The 16,562-nt window shown below is 52.0% G+C and overlaps 1 protein-coding gene across 3 annotated transcripts in view; it reads left to right on the forward strand.

The window, feature by feature from the left end:
• Window positions 1-9,963, forward strand: part of Clec16a (C-type lectin domain containing 16A) — a 219,967-nt gene extending 210,004 nt beyond the window's left edge. For 2 of the 3 annotated variants that reach the window (XM_052759465.1, XM_052759466.1), the window contains exon 23: window positions 6,880-9,963. In XM_052759465.1, coding sequence (XP_052615425.1) covers window positions 6,880-7,235 — 356 coding nt within the window. In that variant the 3' untranslated portion in view covers window positions 7,236-9,963. Of the gene's footprint in view, window positions 1-3,587; window positions 3,712-6,879 lie in introns of all 3 variants that reach the window. The other variant, XM_052759467.1, reaches the window with a different exon arrangement.
• The last annotated feature ends 6,599 nt before the right edge of the window (window positions 9,964-16,562 follow it).

Consider the following 16,562-nt stretch of genomic DNA (forward strand, 5'->3'; position numbering starts at 1 on the left):
GAGAAGATGCCCCTACATAGCCTACTGGCCAGTTCTTAAACCTGCCAAGGGCTGCCACCATCAGCTCGAGGCACTGTCCTTGGATGTCCAGCTGGTAGTTGGATGAACCTGAGGAGCCTCTCCCCACATCATTCACCTTCTATTCCTGCTGCTCAGCCTGTACAGTTATGGCCTTGCCAAGAGTCCATTTGTCCTCAGAGTAGTTTTGAGGGTGTGGTGCTAACACAGATCATTGCTGACCTTATACTTACTGAACCTCCCAGAGGCCAGGGAGCTCCTGAGTATAGAGAGCAGCAGCCAGGCCCCTCAAAGCCAGATACCAATGCCCCACTGCAAGGTCAGGTATCTGGTTGGGAAGGTGTGTGATTGATGCTATCTAGCTTGTGAGAGACCAGTTTCCCATTTCTGCTCCATGGTGTTGAATACTAAAAAAAATGTACAAGGGGCAGATCACAAAATACAGCTAAGTGGGAGGGTTAAGGTCTAGGGCTAAGTAATTCAGCAGGGCAGCTCTGGGTCCCAATACCTCTCTGTCACTTTTAAAATAGCCAAAAGAGCAAATTGAAATATTCCTGATCCCAGAGAAGTGCCTGAAGTGATGGTACTCCTCTCCCTTGACTTGATGACCACACATTATACATGTGTCAGAACAGCACACCAGACCCATAAGTAACAGACACCAGTTACACCAGTCTGGAAGGAGTAAAGAGCTGGGGAAGACTCATACTTTTCTGGCATTTCTCATGGTCCTCCCCAGCCCATGCATGGTCACCCCAGTGTATGCCACCTATGCCTGGGCACCTTGCCTGGGTGCACTCCCTAGACACCTCCTCCCTGAGGCCTCTCCTGCATTTGAAAACATAACATCTCTGACAGATCATGTGATTTACCTACCACACTGCCATTGGCAGATGGGAGTCCAAATGTGAACCCTCTCCTTGGTGACTCCACAGCCATGTTCTGCCTTCCAAAACAATCCAGCAGAGTATGGGACATGGCCCCTGAGTCTCTCAGATACCTCCAGGGGTGCGCATAGACCGGACTCAGAGTTTGAGCCCTGAGTGTAACAACTGACTCACAACCGTCCTTCGTCACGCACAGTTGCCGGTGGGCACAGCTCCACAGCCGCAGTCCCACTCGTGGAGCCTGGAGCACGTAGTCCCAGGTAGCAGATGGCTGGGCTGCCGTGTGGGTCCCAATCAGGGCAATGTTTGCTGGGGTCCCCAAAAGCACAGTAGACCCTAGAGAGCCACATTTTCTTCTGATGCAAACTCACCCCACACTAGGAATGAAAGAGGCCGATGCCCGGGACGGTCATTTCTGCATCTGCTTTGTCCAGCCAGGTCGACCTCACTTCCTGCCTGGGTTTGAAAGAGACTCATGTGTTTCCCCAGGATGGACATTCTCAGCTTCTTGTGGGGCTCCAGCCTGTGCTCCCAGGCATCAGTGGTGCAGGCTGCCCATCCTGGATAGATGGTCCTGAGGCCTGCCCCAAGACCTCCTTCTACTAGATGGCCTTGCACTGCCTTCTTTCCCTGACTTGCTCACTGCACTGTCTTTTTCTAGGCAAACAGGTTCCTTCTGTGCACAGACATTAGGGACACCGAGTGGTAAAGCAGGGTTCTCACAGGTGAACAGGGGCAGACAAGGCCCATCAGATGACCACAGAGAAATGTGTGCAGTTGGAACTCACAAGGAGGGACCAGGCAGGGGCTCCACCAGCCAGCACAGATCAGCTGCAAAAGGTTCTTGTCTTCCTAGAGACAAGACCCAAGGAATGAATGCTGCAAGTCTGGAGTCCTCACACAAGTCCCACTGGGCCCTGTCCCTCTATCTTGTCCGAGACAAGTAGAGTCCTTCCCCCATCTCCCTAAAGCTTCCCTGCAAATCGTGCCCTTCCGAGTACAGAAGCCGGCAGTCTGTCTTTGAGAAACAATTTCTATGCCTCTTGACCAAGGCCTCTGCCCAGAAGTGGTTTTAGAACCTGCAGACCCAGCACAAACTGGGACCTCAGCCAAGAGAGGGTACCCTGTGGAGTCAACTGGCGTGCTATGCCCACAATGCCTGCTGTGTCCCCTCAGACACTGGGTCCGTGACCTACTGCAGTCCTTAAACAGCCCCTTTCTGTCTGGCATCCACATGAGCTAAGTTTTACAGTTTCTTTGTGAGTATCTTTGAGGAGGAAGACAGAAAGTGTTGATTGGAAATGATCCTAGAGTGAAGGTCAGGCTGCCCTTGTAAATGTAAATGTCAGCCTGTGCACTACAACCACCACTGGCCATCCTAAGGGCTGACAGGCAAAAGAAAGGGCTGGCTTCTGGGGACCCAGTGTTGAGCACCTCCATGACCTCTGACCCCAGGCTCCCTTCTTCCCTGCACCTTCTCTGAGCATCCCTCCTTAATTTTTACACTGAAGTTCTAGACACCCAGTCCAGTGGCCCTTAAAGGGCAGGCACTCTGGGGAGAAGGCAGGGTTGTCTTTCCTCTACAGTGCTCTCTTCCTTTTCCTGCCTTCCTTTCTCTCTTTCTTCCTTTCTTTCTTTCTTTCCTTCTTTCTTTTTTTTTTTAAGTGACAAAATAGACCCAACATGAAATGGACAGGCATGGCCGTCCTCAGCATGGTGTCCTGTGGTGTTCACTTGTCCTCCACTGTGCTGTGGCATCACTCCTAACTCTACCCTTGCAGTGTCTCTGAGAATATGACCCAAACACACCATGAACCGTTCCTGTGCTGCTGTCCCAGCTTGTGCATTCCCACTGAGCCTCTGGGTGCCTGTCTTCCCATTTCCTGCTCTGTGCACACCCTGGGCCTTGGTTCCCAAGGTGGGGCTTTCCAAGTCCTCCCCTCCCCCAAATGTCACTATGAGTCTAAGGTGAGTGTCAGCACCTCCCACATGCCCTCTATGCCACCCTCCCCAGGGTCACTGATTTGTTTGGCTCTGATCCTCAGACCCTCTTTCCTGCAGGCATTTCCTCCTGTGTTCCTATCTTTCTGCAGGTCCAGATAAAACTGACAGGCACTTTTGTCCTTTTATCCCTGTCCCCTGATTTTTCTGACAAGACCAGAAGTTATCAGTGACCTGAACTTTGCAGCAGGATTGGACCTTCTCTGTCTCTAATCATATCGAGTTGAATGAGTGAGGGATGGAGCTGTAGTTCAGTCAGCCACATGCTCGTCTGGCATGCACAGTCTGAGTTCCATCCCCAGTACCACATGAACCGGGTCTGTGTAATGGACTCAGGAGGTCGAGGCAGGAGGACCCAAAGTTCCAGGATTCTCTTTGGCTGTGTAGCAGAGTCTGACGCTAGCCCTGACTATATGAGACTCTGTCTAATAAAAAGAAGAAAAGTTGCATAAATGAACAATTTTTTTCTTAGATCTCCTGACTTTGGCTCGTCTTGGGGGGACAGCATGGATGTGTCCTGTCTACGTGGTGGGCTGGCAGTCTGGGTCACTCCAGCCACAGACTTTCTCCCTTTGTTCTTGCTAATGCTCAGTGTCTGTCACTGCTGTGTCTCTCTCCACCTCACCTTCGCCGTTCCATTGTTACAGGCTTTCTATGATCTGTCCTGTGTTTTCCCTCTAGTCAGGAGTGGCAGGAAAGGACGCCGGCGAGTGTTCAGCCTGTCGGAGGCCGACAGTCACGGCGGCCACTGGGTTTAGTGCTTCGACCAGCAGCTGCCACGGCACCTCACGCACAATCAAATCAGGCAGGTCTCCTTCCGGAGCCCCCCTGGGCCCATGATATCCCTGCCACATGCAACAGGGTCGGCGTGAGCAGGGTGGGAAAGCTGGGCCACACCATCCCAATCTTAGCTTCCCTAAAGTCAATTCTCTTCCTTTCCGTCCTCTGTCTAAGGTCACACATCCCCAACCCTCTGCCCCCAGGTCCTTCCCTGGTAACCTAGAGCACAGCAGTTGTTCCTAACGTCCTATCCAATATCAGGCTCAATGTAGTCTCAGAGTAAGCCCTGAGCTGGAGGCCATGTTCACACAAATACCTGCAACTGACTAGAGAATTGTAAGCTTGTAAAAGCAACCTAGAATGTTCTTTCCCAGGCTTTGGCCAAAGCTAAGCAGCAAATGCAGCTGCTATCCAGGCCCAATGCTACCTCCTTGATGGACGCCATCTTTCCAGTGCCCCAATCACTTTGAACATCACTAGGAGAGGGGAGCAGCTGGCTTTCCTTATCAGGGCCACGGCTGCTGCCATCCTGGGACTTTCCCCGATGCTTGTTGACGTGCCTGTGTGCTGACAGTGTGTATCAGCAGGAGCCCTCACTTTCTTTTCAGTTCGCCAGCTGACCCTCTGAGCTTTGCATCAGCGTGCTACATGGAGCCCTTCCTTCCTTCCTTCCTTCCTTCCTTCCTTCCTTCCTTCCTTCCTTCCTTCCTTCCTTCCTTCCTTCCCTCCCTCCCTCCTTCCTTCCCTCCCTCCTTCCTTCCTTCCTTCCTTCCTTCCTTCCTTCCTTCCTTCCTTCCTTCCTTCCTTCCTTCCCACAGCACTTGCCTGCCTTTCGAGACATATACAGCCAGTCAATATCATTTTTCTGGAAGCTGTCACTTGCTTTACACAGACCAGTAAGGCCCTACTCTAAAGCTGTAATCACATCTGTGAGGGTCAGCCAAGACACTTCCTAGTGCACTCACAGGCAGAGGCCGGAAGCCCCTCAACCCTCCTCTCTCACTATGGCTCTACCTCCCAGCCCATGTCCAAACCCCTCCTTTCCAGAGCCCACTTTGTAGCCATTCTGGAATCAGCAGAAAAGAGATTCCAAAGGTCCAACAGGTCACCTTTGCTGCTCGGCCTTTGAACAGAGACTGGCCTTGCGGCACTTTCCCCGGGAAGCCCGCCTCTCTTCTCCTTTTGCCCCTTTGGTTATATGAACTTGGTGCCCATTTTCAAGAAGTATTCCCAGTATAAACAGCAACAACTGAAGGAGGGAGCAAGAGGGCATTCTCTCTTTCTATTAAAATGACTAGGAGTATTTTTAAAGTGAAAAAAAAACTGCCCTTTTAACAGAGTTGTTACTTTTCTAAAGACAGCCATTTGCCTGTGTAACAGTGTTAGTTGTCTTGTTTTGTTTGATGGCTTTGACTGTGGTCCTTCTGCCTTCCTGATTATTCTCAATAATCAGCAAAAGCCCCATAGAGAACCCGGAAAGAGGTAAGGATCCAGGAGGGCAATGCTTCTGCACCCCGGTCCCTCCAATACCAACAGCAGCAGGACAGTTCCATTTGCAGTGAGTCATTTCCTAGCTGCCTAGCCATGAACCCCTCGTGGAGAAGTTCCAAGGTAGGCTCAGACCCATTTGAAAACTTTCGTAGAGATCACTGAGTGCCACACAGAGACGGCAGGTTCCCACAAGGTCACAACAAGGATCCATGTGAAGCCAGCCCAGCTCACAGGCGTTGACACACAATGGAACAAGTTCGTGGAAAGCCGGAGAAAGCAGCACCGACAGCTGTGGGAACAGCACTTCTGGGCTTAGCTCGTACCGCTCTCTTCCTGCACCACTTCTCACTGACACCCACAGCCCCTCCAGCAAGGATGGGCCCAGAGCCACAGGGAGTGGCTTTCTCCAGACCTCCTCTCACTCTCTCTCTCCCTCTTCTTTTTTCTCTTTAAAGAAAGGGCAGGCTATACCTCAGCTCAGTGGTAACACATTTGGCTAGCATCATGCCTGAGGCTCTGGGTTTCATCCCCAGCAGTACAAAAAGCAAAAGTAAAGCCCTTAGGAAAAGAATTGACTAGGCCCTTCCTCCCGGAGGGAGGATTCCATCCTCCCGGAGTCTGGTGTGCCCTGGGAGAGTTGGTGTGCACTTTCCTTTACCTGTGGCTCCTCCGCTCTCCACCCCATTCTTCATGTTGCCTGGTTTTATTTTGTTCTTCGTGCTTCCATCCTTTGGCTCTGTGTTCCGTTCGCTTTTCTGTTTTATTTTGGCTTAAATGAGAAAACAAAAATTAATTCAACCAGAATAGCATTGAAGCAAAACAACATCCCATATGCCCCCTAAGTCTCCTCACGTGGCTCCAGGGGCTGGCTGAATAATCACCATCTTCTGTCCAAGGACAGTTAACCCTAAAATCCATCCAAATATAAATGTACAGCCCAAGTGACACTCCTAGCACTTCCTCTCACAGTCTGAAATGCTCGACCTCTGCAGTCCTGGATGGTATTTCCCTTGAATGCCACACATTCCTGGCTGACTCGTCATTGAAAAGCAAGTAGCCAGTAGTGTGTCCACGGTCTAATCAGGGTTTATAAACAAACAAACAACAGCAACAAAAACCAGCTACTGTACATCTGCTGGAGGCTCATGGCTCCTCTTCATGGCCCTTGTGGGAAACCTGTGACAGTCATGGCCTTGACCAGCCTATCCCCTTGGTGGGTGCTAACTCAGTGCCTGCAGAAAGCAAGGCAAGCGACAGTTCAAGATTTTAGAAACGAGAAAGTGCTATCAATTCGTTTTTAACCATTGCACTGGACTCCTTGGCAAATATCTCCAAATGGAGCCTCTGGAAATAGCCTGGAATTGCAGGTGTATCACCAGGCAGTCGGCCCAGACTCACCCTGCACACCAAGTGCCCAGGCCAGGTTTCACTTTCAGTATCTACAGGTTGGTTTCACAGGAGGCCTGAGTTTTCCCTGCCGTTACAAGTCAGGCACCCAGGGTCCCAACACACTCCCCTAGGCTTAAGTAAGATGAGACTTAGCAGCTTCTGGGTCCCCAAAAGGAGTAGGTAGAACCAGGCCAGGCCCTAATACCAGCAATCTCCCCACAGGTTTTTCTACCTTGATGCAGGACAGGAGTAGCGGGTGCCAGGTGTTTACAGTGTCACCAGAGCTGAGAGTGTCTCTGCTTTCCTTCCCTAGATGCCCCCACAACTCCGGAACAGCCTCAACCTCACCTTCTAGACAAGTCGGTGATTGTGAATGAAATGGAAGTCAACTCCAAGCCCAGCAAGAACTTGGCCAGGAGCTCTGAGGCGGAGACCATGCACCTGTCCCCCAGCCTCCTCCCCGCACAGCAGCCTACCATCTCCTTGCTCTCTGAGGACAGTGCTGACACACTGAGCGTTGAGTCGCTGACCCTTGTGCCCCCAGTTGATCCCCACAGCCTCCGAGCCCTCACTGGCATTCCCCAGCTCCCCTCACTGGCCACAGCAGGCACAGAGACCCCAGATGAGGATGCTGTATACCCAGAGCCTGCAAGCCCCGCAGAGCACTGAGTGGGCACCCAGGGACCTCCCTTTGTGTGTGCAGCCTGCCAGCAGGGACCCCAGTGCAGTTTGTGACAGCAGGACACATCAGGAGCACCCACAGTTCTCCATGGCCTTGGAAACTGTCCCTGACACCTCTTGCTGCAAGACAGCCATGGACCACTGGAGTTTCTCATTTGCTCTGACCTCTTTCTGAGCAGGCTGGGATCTCAGAGACAGCCTCCTGTGTACAAATGATGGCATTGGCCGCCTCAGAGGGGTCCGGGCCCGTCTCTGATCCTGACAGCCCCAGGTGCACCCTCCTTCAGGCAGCTCCCTTGTCTTCACTCCCAGTGTGCACAGAAGTGGACCAGGTTACTGTGGTAGCACTCTATAGAGAAGCACCTGGATAAACGTCTCTTTGGGGCTATTTATTTCTGGTTTTGGCAACAGGTGAAGAGATTTATTTAAAAAGAATATTTGGGGAGAGGGGCAAAGAGAAAAAGTCCTCAAACCCTAAGGCTTGGTGTCACATAAGAAGTGTCAGCCGTTAGGTTCCCCTTGTGTAGAACTTGTCTGTGTTTTTATTCTGAAGTTGCAGCTGTCACTTTCTCTCTTCCTGAATGATACTTGTTTCTCTGTCTCCAATCCTACAAGTGGGATGATAAAGTCTCTCCCTGAAACATTCAGATACTTCTGAACAAAAAGAGACAGACCTGAGCCCTCTCAGGCCATATGGAGCAAGAAGGCCAGCTTCTGTGCTGTCATGTGACCTGGGTGACATCTGCTCCCTGCTCAGGACTCCACATCGGCACAGCTTCCAGCAGGCTTGCTACCTTCTCTCTTCATCTAAGAAAGATCCATTGGGACCATGGAGGTCCTAGCCCACGTGGCTATGACAGGAGTCAAAGGCACAGGAAGTCATCCTCAGATGTAACCAGCTTCCCAGTATGCATATGGATGCCTGACCAGAGGCCCAGCTGCAAATCAGATGACCCAAAAGCAGAGTCTTCCTCTGCTGCCCATTTCTGCCATTACCACACAGCTTGTTGTGGTATGAAAATCCCATTCTTCTAGGCATGTGCCAGCAAAACCCATATCTGCCTCGTCAGCCCCCAGCCTGCCTTTGCACGCAGCCAGCCAGTTCACGATTCATGGCTCCATGGGAAGGCCTTCTGTGGATTTCCTGCCGATGTGGCCTCACCCAGTGTCAGTATCCACTGAAGGCTAACCACAAGGGCACCCTTGTGGGAGGCACGTCACCATCTGCACATCAGCAGTCCTTGTCACCCCTGTTCGGCTCACTTCCCGCAGCCCCAGTGCTCCCCAGGAGGGGAGTAGTGTCCATGTGGACTGGCCTCTCTGGTTTCGAAAAGCACTCTGGTGGGCGTGCCCAGAGGCAGAAGCTCCTAAGGCCTGGCAAGAAAGGATGTCCCAGGAGGTTTAGCAGAGCCCTGGAAAGGGGGATGAGTGATGGCCACTGAAAAGGAGGGCTCTCTGGGCCCCCCAGCCAGCCCTGGGTACTCCCTGGTCATTTGCCGGGAGGGACAGACAGAGGAGCAGGCACTTTGGGTTTGAGATGACAGTTGCTAGGACAGCATAAACGCTATAAAATGCAAGTGACTCTCCTCCACCCTGCAGCCACCCTACCCCACCCGTGCAGGTGGGTTCCACCCCTCTGTGACTAGCCTCTTCTCTGCACTCAGGAGGTTCCAAGGAAGGGGAAGCAAACACTGAAAGAACAGCTGCCATGTAATATTCACCAAGGACAAGCCTGTCCCCCACAGCTTGGAAGATTGTCCCCAAAGGCTTCCTGTAGCCAGGCACCCAGGGGTACCTCCAGGTGAGCAAATGGGAACTTCCTGTGAGCGGAGCTCCTTGGCCCATTGCTGATGAGGAGGTCCTGGAGGAAGCAGCTGGCCAGGACGTTTCCTCACCTAGGTCTTGGTGGCAATGGGCACAACCCAATCCTCAGGAACACCCTACTAACTTGCCAGCTGCTCCCGAGGCAGACCCAGGCAGAAAGAACATATTAGGTCTCCCACGGTCAGCAGGGAGGTAGGACTGAGGGTTACCAGGTCCAGAAGGACACAGAGCTGACCTGGAGGTCCCAGAGTCAGCCTTCAAAACCAGTAGCCTTGTCTCTAAGGCCATGCACACCATGCCTGCCCTGGTCTCTCTCCCTTCTGTCACTGCCCCGGGGCCTACATCTCTGCTTTGACTATCACCATAGAGAAACGCAGCACTGCCCCGTCCTGTTTGGAGGCGTGGGCATCAGGACCCTTCCCCCAGCTCAGACTCAGTGTAGTGGTGAGCTCCCTGTATGGTGGAGGTGGTGGAAGAGGCTCCCAGAGCCGACCCTCTGCTATTGCAGCCAGCCTAGCACCCTCCCAAATATTTGCATTGCCAGGGCTGGATGATAGCATCCCTCCTAAGGACAGCACTGGCTTTCTCTGTGGCCTCTGAAACGCACAACTGTAAATAAGGCACAGGTAAACCAGGTCTGGTCTTTTGTAGGTGTAATAAATATATTTCACGCTGTAACAATGGGTAGAAGGTTAAATGCGTCCTCCCTCCTGCAGAGCTGAAGCTGGGAAGAACTGTTGCAAAGTGAGGCCAGGGCTGGGAAGCTCTGGCCAGGGAAGTGCCTGCTTCTGCCAGCAGGATTTAGACTTTGGGGACTGAACCCGAGGGAGCCACGAAAGCTAGAACTTCCTTGTAAATTGGAACTTGGCAATAAAAAGCAAAACCAATGGTCCAGGAGTGAGGCCTGCTGTTCTTCGGCACCATGGCAGTAGGCTGTGCCACCACGGGGAGGGTCATCAAACGCTGAGCTGTTACCACCCATCAGGTGGAAGAACTAGAGATCTCACTGCCATCTCCAGCTCTGCTGAGGCAGTTCTGGGAACAGTCCTATTTGGGAAGGGCCTACCCACGAAGGGGGACAGGATCTTGGGTTTGCTCTGCCTCAGCTGCTCCAAGCCTTCTGCTCTCTGCCATGTGATATGGGCTGGTGAGGCCCTGCCTGTCCTGATAGGGACAAGAAGGGCTCCTCACCTGGGACAGCCAGGTAACACTGGTGGTCACAATTCCTGCATACCCCAACATGTATCAAGATGAACCCTGGAAATCCCTGGACCTAGAATAACAGGTTTCTTCATAGCTTCAGATGCTCTGGCTTGAACCTAGCCCAGAAATGCCTGGGAACATAAGGGTCTTGAGAGCAAACCCAAAAAGAGAAGCTGGACACCCAACCTCATACTGGGTCCTTACAGGAGAAATGCGGCCCACAGCACAGCCTACTTCCTCTTCTGGCCTATTCTGTGGTTGTCCTGTTTCCTTGGAAGCCCAGCCATGATGTCTGGGCCTGGGGAGGCTCTGGGGTCCCTTAAGTGGAGTTCCCAAATGGCCTCTGCTCACTGGGGCATCAACCAAAGGCTCACCTTCACCCTCCTTTACCTCACAGCAGCCCTGCTTGGTTCTGTGGGCATTCACATGTCTGAATAGCTTCAGTCTATGGAAGGAACATATTGGAAAGATGCACAGGAGCGGGGGTGACCTAAGGGTGGACAGGGGCCAGGAACAGCAGTTGTCAGGGGGTTCAGCTATCTCCCTGCCTATCCTGGGTCTCCAAGAGAAAGGCCCTCAGGGGTGGAGAGACCCAGGTGAGGGTGGGGGAGCCCTTACCTCATGCTGTCCCCTGTATACAGATGAGGAAACAGGAGGTAGGCCTTGTGCAGTCATCCTGATCCAAAGCCTGCATGGCGAGGTGCGGGTCCCCAGGCTGGGACAGGATGAAGAGGGTTCAGCAGCTCTTCACAGACATGGATATGTGTTGGAATCATCTGGAATTCAAGTCCAAAACTAGAAGCACCTCCCAGATCTAGTCATCAGAATCCCTACAGTACCCCCACTGAGAGCCCTTAGCACTCTGGGCTCAGAGGAAGTGCACACTCAGGGTGGGCCCAGAGCCCACCTTACAGTGGTGTGGTTGCTACTGAACTGCTTGCTGCTACCAGCACCCACCCACCCTCACAGCTTCCTTCACCCTCACAGCAGCCCTGCTTTGGGCATGTGGGCATATGCATGTCTTGGTGGCTTCAGTCTAGAGAAGGAACTTACTATAAGTAAACTCAGGAAGGTAGCCTCAAAGTGGGGAGAGTTAGGTGACTCCTAGTCAGTTCTAGTGGCGTGGTATGTGTGTGTGAACATCCATGCTTGTGTGTGGAAGGTGGAAGCCAGAGTCAGCCATGGTTGTCATTTCTCAGCCACTCTCCAGTGGGTTTGTTTGGAGACAGAACCCATCTCTGCCTGGAGTTCACTGTTTGCCTAGGCTGGCTGGCCAGCAGCAAACCCCAGGAATCCTCTCTCTGCCTCTCCAGCGTCACCTCGCCTGGCTTGCATGTATACATGGGTTCTGGGCGTTGAACTCAGGGCCTCATGCTTGTAAGGCAAGTACTTTCCCAAGCACTTATTCCCCAGCTCTTTACCAAATGATTCTCTCTGGAATCTGTCTAATCCCAACCAGGACTCCCCTGTGGCTGATGTGGTGGCTCGGGGCCAGGCACTTACCATTTTCCTCTTGTGTCCTCACCCCAAGGCTGGAGGTGTCCCCCTGCAGATCAGCTCCTATCACTGTCTCCTTGGAGATCTGTCAGAGTGTGTCCTGCCCACTGCAGGCAGGAGGGGCAGGTAAGGGCAGGCGGCAGCATCCTGCCTGCCTGCCAGCAGCCTGAGTCCCTCACTGGAGGGGAAGACCACGTCCCAAGCAGCCCGACAAGGAAAGCCCCTTCTGCTTCTGCCTGCTCCTCCATGGCTCTTCAGGGTACTGGGAAAGAAGCCTCAAGGCCTAACATGCTTTTCTCCAAAGGAAGGTGGGTTTGGCATAACTAGACACTTGGGGTTTCTCAGGAATTAATCTGGGGTACATGATGCCCAATGGCATGCTTGCATACCTTGCTCTCCCTTGGGCAGGCCATGGTGCCCCAGCATCGCCCTGCTCATGGTTCTACCACCCAGACTACCACTGCATTTACCCACAGCTAGAACCCACTGCCATTAAGGCCCTAGGTACCAGGCTCTGCGGTTAGCCTGGCACCTGGGCCCTGCCCCTCTTCTGATGCTCCACACCCCAGCTCAGCCTCCCCTCCTGACAGCAGCTGCACTCATCCAGACACACCCGTGAGCTAGACTCACCTTCTCAGCATAGTGTATTGAAGTTGGAGGTCGCACTTGGAATAGAGGACCCTGCCTTGCCTTGGTCCTAGGCTATGCTAACACACTCCTAGCAGGGTGGAAATGACAGGAGTTTGTTCTCCCATGACCATAGAGGCCACAAACGCAAGCTCAAGCTCAGCACAGCACAAGGAGACCCCATTCCGTGCCTCTCTCCCAGTTTCTCATGCTCTGCAAGCCTCAGTGTCCTGATGGGTGAGTCACCAGACTCTAGGTCCATGGTCACATGGCTCTGGGTCTCCATGCCTCATAACCCTCTCCCTTCCCTGAAGACATCAGTCATGGGACAAGGACCCCCCCCCCCCCCCCCCCGATCCAAGATGACCTCATAACATCCTCAGCCTGCTGACATCTGCAGAGACCCTAGTGCCAAATAGTCATGACCACAGGTTCCAGAGATTAGGACACAGGCATGCCTTCCCTAGACAGTCATGATTCAGCATGCCAACTTGCCAGGAATGAACAGTGCCACACAAACAAGCTCAAAGCCAACCCAGAGAACTCACTTTTGGAGTTGTTGGGGTTTAGCGGTATGTGATATTTGCATTTGTGTATGCTCATGTGTTTGCAGGTAATGTGTATATGTGCATGCATGTGTGTTTGTGCATGTGGAGGCCAGAAGACAACCAACCTCAGGCATTGTTCCTCAGTGTCTTAGTGTCACTATTGTTGTGATGAAACACCATGACCAAAGCTACTTAGGGATGAAAAGATTTATTCAGCTTACACTTCCACATCACAGTTCATCATCAAAGGAAGCCAGGGCAGGAACTCAAGCAGGGCAGGAACCTGAAGGCATGAGCAGATGCAGGGGCCCTTAAGGGGTGCTGCTTACTGGCTTGCTCATCATGGCTTGCTCAGCCTGCTTTCTTAAAGACCCCAGGACCACCAGCCCAGGGATGGCACCACCCGCCATGGGCTGGACACTCCCCCATCAATCACTAATTAAGAAATGTACAGCCTGATCTTATAGAGGATTTTTTCCCAGTTGAGGTTCCCTCCTCTAATAACTCTAGCTTGTGTCGAGTTGACATAAAACTAGCCAGTACACTTAAGTACTGTCCACCTTGATTTTGTGTATACAGTGTCTCTCACTGGCCTAAAGCTCACCAATTAGTCCAAGATGGCTGACCTAAAAGCCCCAGGCACCCTCCTCTCTCTGCCTTCACAGCACTGGGATTACAGTGCACACCACCATGCCCAGCTTCTTTGTTTTCGTTTTCAATACAGGATTCTCTGTGTAGCCCTGGCTGTCCTGGAGCTCACTCTGTAAACCAGGCTGGCCTCTAACTCAGAGATCCACCTGCCTCTGCCTCCTGAGTGCTGGGATTAAAGGAGTGCACCACCACCCAGCTCCCAGATTTTTTTTTCATTTTATTTGTTGTCTTAGTTAGGGTTTCTATTGCTGTGAAGAGACACCATTTCCATGGCAACTCTTCCAAAGGAAAACATTTAATTGGGGTGGCTTACAGTTTCAGAGGTTTAGTCCATTATCATCATGGTGGGACATGGTGGCGTGCAGGCAGATGTAGCTGGAGTTTTCTCCAGTCCTGCCCAGCACCACGGACCCCACAACCACTTATAAAATAATCACTCAGAAACTTATATTAATTAAACTGCTGGGCCATTAGCTCAGACCTACCACTGACTAGCTCTTACACTTAACTCAGCCCATTTCTATTATCTATACGTCGCCACGTGTTCCGTGGCTTTACCTGTTGCCTTTACATGTTGCTCCCTGGACTGCAGGCTGGCATCTCCCCTCGACTTCCACCTCCCAGCCTCTCCTCTCTGTTTGTCCTGCCTATCCTATACTTCCTGCCTGGCTACTGGCCAATCAGCATTTTATTTTATCAATCAATCATAGCAACATATATTCACAACATACAGGATATCCCACAGCAGGCAGACATGATGCTGGAGAAGTAGCTGAGAGTTCTACCTCTTGATCTGAAGGCAACAAAAAGTGACAAACTTCCTCCAACAAGGCCACGCCTCCTAATAGTGCCACTCCCTATGGGGGCCATTTTCTTTCAAACTCCCACACTTGTGTTCTTAGGATAAACTCAGGTCCTCATACTTGTAAGGCAAATACTTTACCAACTGAGCCAACTGTGCCCCCGGCCTGTTCATCTTTTTTTTCTTTTTTTTTTTTTAGAGAGGGTCTCACTATCTAGCCCAGACTGGTCTTGTACTCAAGATCTTCCTCACTCCTCCTCCCTGACAGGATCACAGCTATGCCCCCTCTTCCTACCCCCACCTGTTTAAGATTTAACCAAGTACCATGCCTGCCTTGTCTGTTAAAGGGACCCCATGTTGAGAGAGGTTTGAGAGCACCTCACGAAGGCTTTTCTCTTGGATGAACCAGGTCACAGTGGGACTCCACTAGACCTTGTCCTTGTGGTCCAAGAAGTCAACTCAGGACTACCACTGCGCAAGGCAGTGTGCTGGCACAGTTTGCAGGTCACAGTGTGCTAGGAGCTGTGTCAGCCCTCCTCTAAGAGAGTTCCCCAGTTCTGCAGGCTGTAGGTGACCAAGTCTATTGACAGAATTTCCCAGAGCCTGATGTGTGACACTCTTCACCTGGAAGATGAATGGCGAGGCCAGTCTTGGACTGGGTCCTAAATTCCCAACCCGAGTTCTTATGTTCTTAATACCCAGGGCCCAGCTTTTGGACTCACCCACTTAGATTAGCACTAGGCCTTCCCCAGCCCAGCCAACAACTGCTGGAAGAATTTTCCAGGCTCTGCTTACCAGGAAAGATGCATTGGAAGGCTCTCCTTTATTGTCCTTACAGGTTCTGCGTTCCCCCAACCATGCCCAATCAAATGGCATTACTGGCTCGAGACAGTCAGGCAGCCCTGTCCCATGATAAGACCCGATGGCCCTAAGGAAATGGCTAAGCCTTGCAAAGATCAGCTCCCTCAGCAGAGGGTGACTCTCTCCCTGGCAGGTCCTTGTTCGTGCATGTGACATGGGGGCAGTGTAGCTAGAGTTTTCCTGCCTGGCCCACAGTCAGGACAAATCTCTCTCACCCACCAGTCCCACAGCTACTCAGACCCAACCAAGTAAACACAGAGACTTATATTGGTTACAAACTGTATGGCCGTGGCAGGCTTCTTGCTAACTGTTCTTACAGCTTAAATTAATCCATTTCTATAAATCTATACCTTGCCACGCGGCTCGTGGCTTACCGGAGTCTTCACATGCTGTTTGTCATCGTGGCGGCTGGCAGTGTCTCTCTGACTCAGCCTTCCACTTCCCAGCTTTATTCTCCTCCTTGTCCCGCCTACACTTCCTGCCTGGCCACTGGCCAATCAGTGATTTATTTATTGACCAATCAGAGTAATTTAACATACAGACCATCCCACAGCAGGGCAGGTCATTGCCCAGGTTAGCACTCTAATCTAGAACCGGCTAGAATCACATGGGTTTTGAAGAATTCCTGTTGTCACCCAGGCCTATGATCCCAGCTACTCAGGAGGCTAAGACAGGGAATCACTGGTCCAAGGCCAGCCTGGGTAACTTAGTGGGACCATGTCTCAAAGAAAAATAAAATCAGGCTGGAAGTATAGCTCATAGGTAAAGTATTTGCCTAGCATGCCCTGGAGGAAGAATTACTCCTGTCACCCAGGGTCACGGTCAGATGGACCCCAGGACCTTTACGCTTCTGAGATAATTCTGTGTGATCCAGGCAGACTTTCAAGTCATAATCACCCCTCCTCATCCTCACCCCATCTACTGGATGGCTGGGATGGCAGGGGGTATCTGTTCCAGACGGCTGGGATCGCAGGGGCAGCTGTTCCGGTTTCCCTTAGGTGTGACTAGACTAGCTGCCCAGATTTCTGCTGTAGTTTTACTTCAGAGTGCACCTGTGGGAAGGCTCTGGAAAGGAAGAACACTTGACTAAAGGGTGGGGTTGTGGTTACCCAATCCTAAGACACAGAGGAGAAATGCCCCCCTCCCTCATCTGGGATATCAGTACTCTTGGGTGCCAGGCCCTTTAGCTTGGCCTGCGCCACCACAGCGGCTCTCCTGGGCATTGCCTTACATGGCTTCTTGGCCTCCATAATCCTGTAGACACTAATGTCATACCTGGCTGTATATATGCCAGTGTCTTGC

The sequence above is a fragment of the Peromyscus californicus genome, unplaced genomic scaffold, assembly GCF_007827085.1.
Source record: "Peromyscus californicus insignis strain IS unplaced genomic scaffold, ASM782708v3 Scaffold_3__1_contigs__length_106647218, whole genome shotgun sequence".
In the NCBI taxonomy this organism is placed as follows: Eukaryota; Metazoa; Chordata; class Mammalia; order Rodentia; family Cricetidae; genus Peromyscus; species Peromyscus californicus.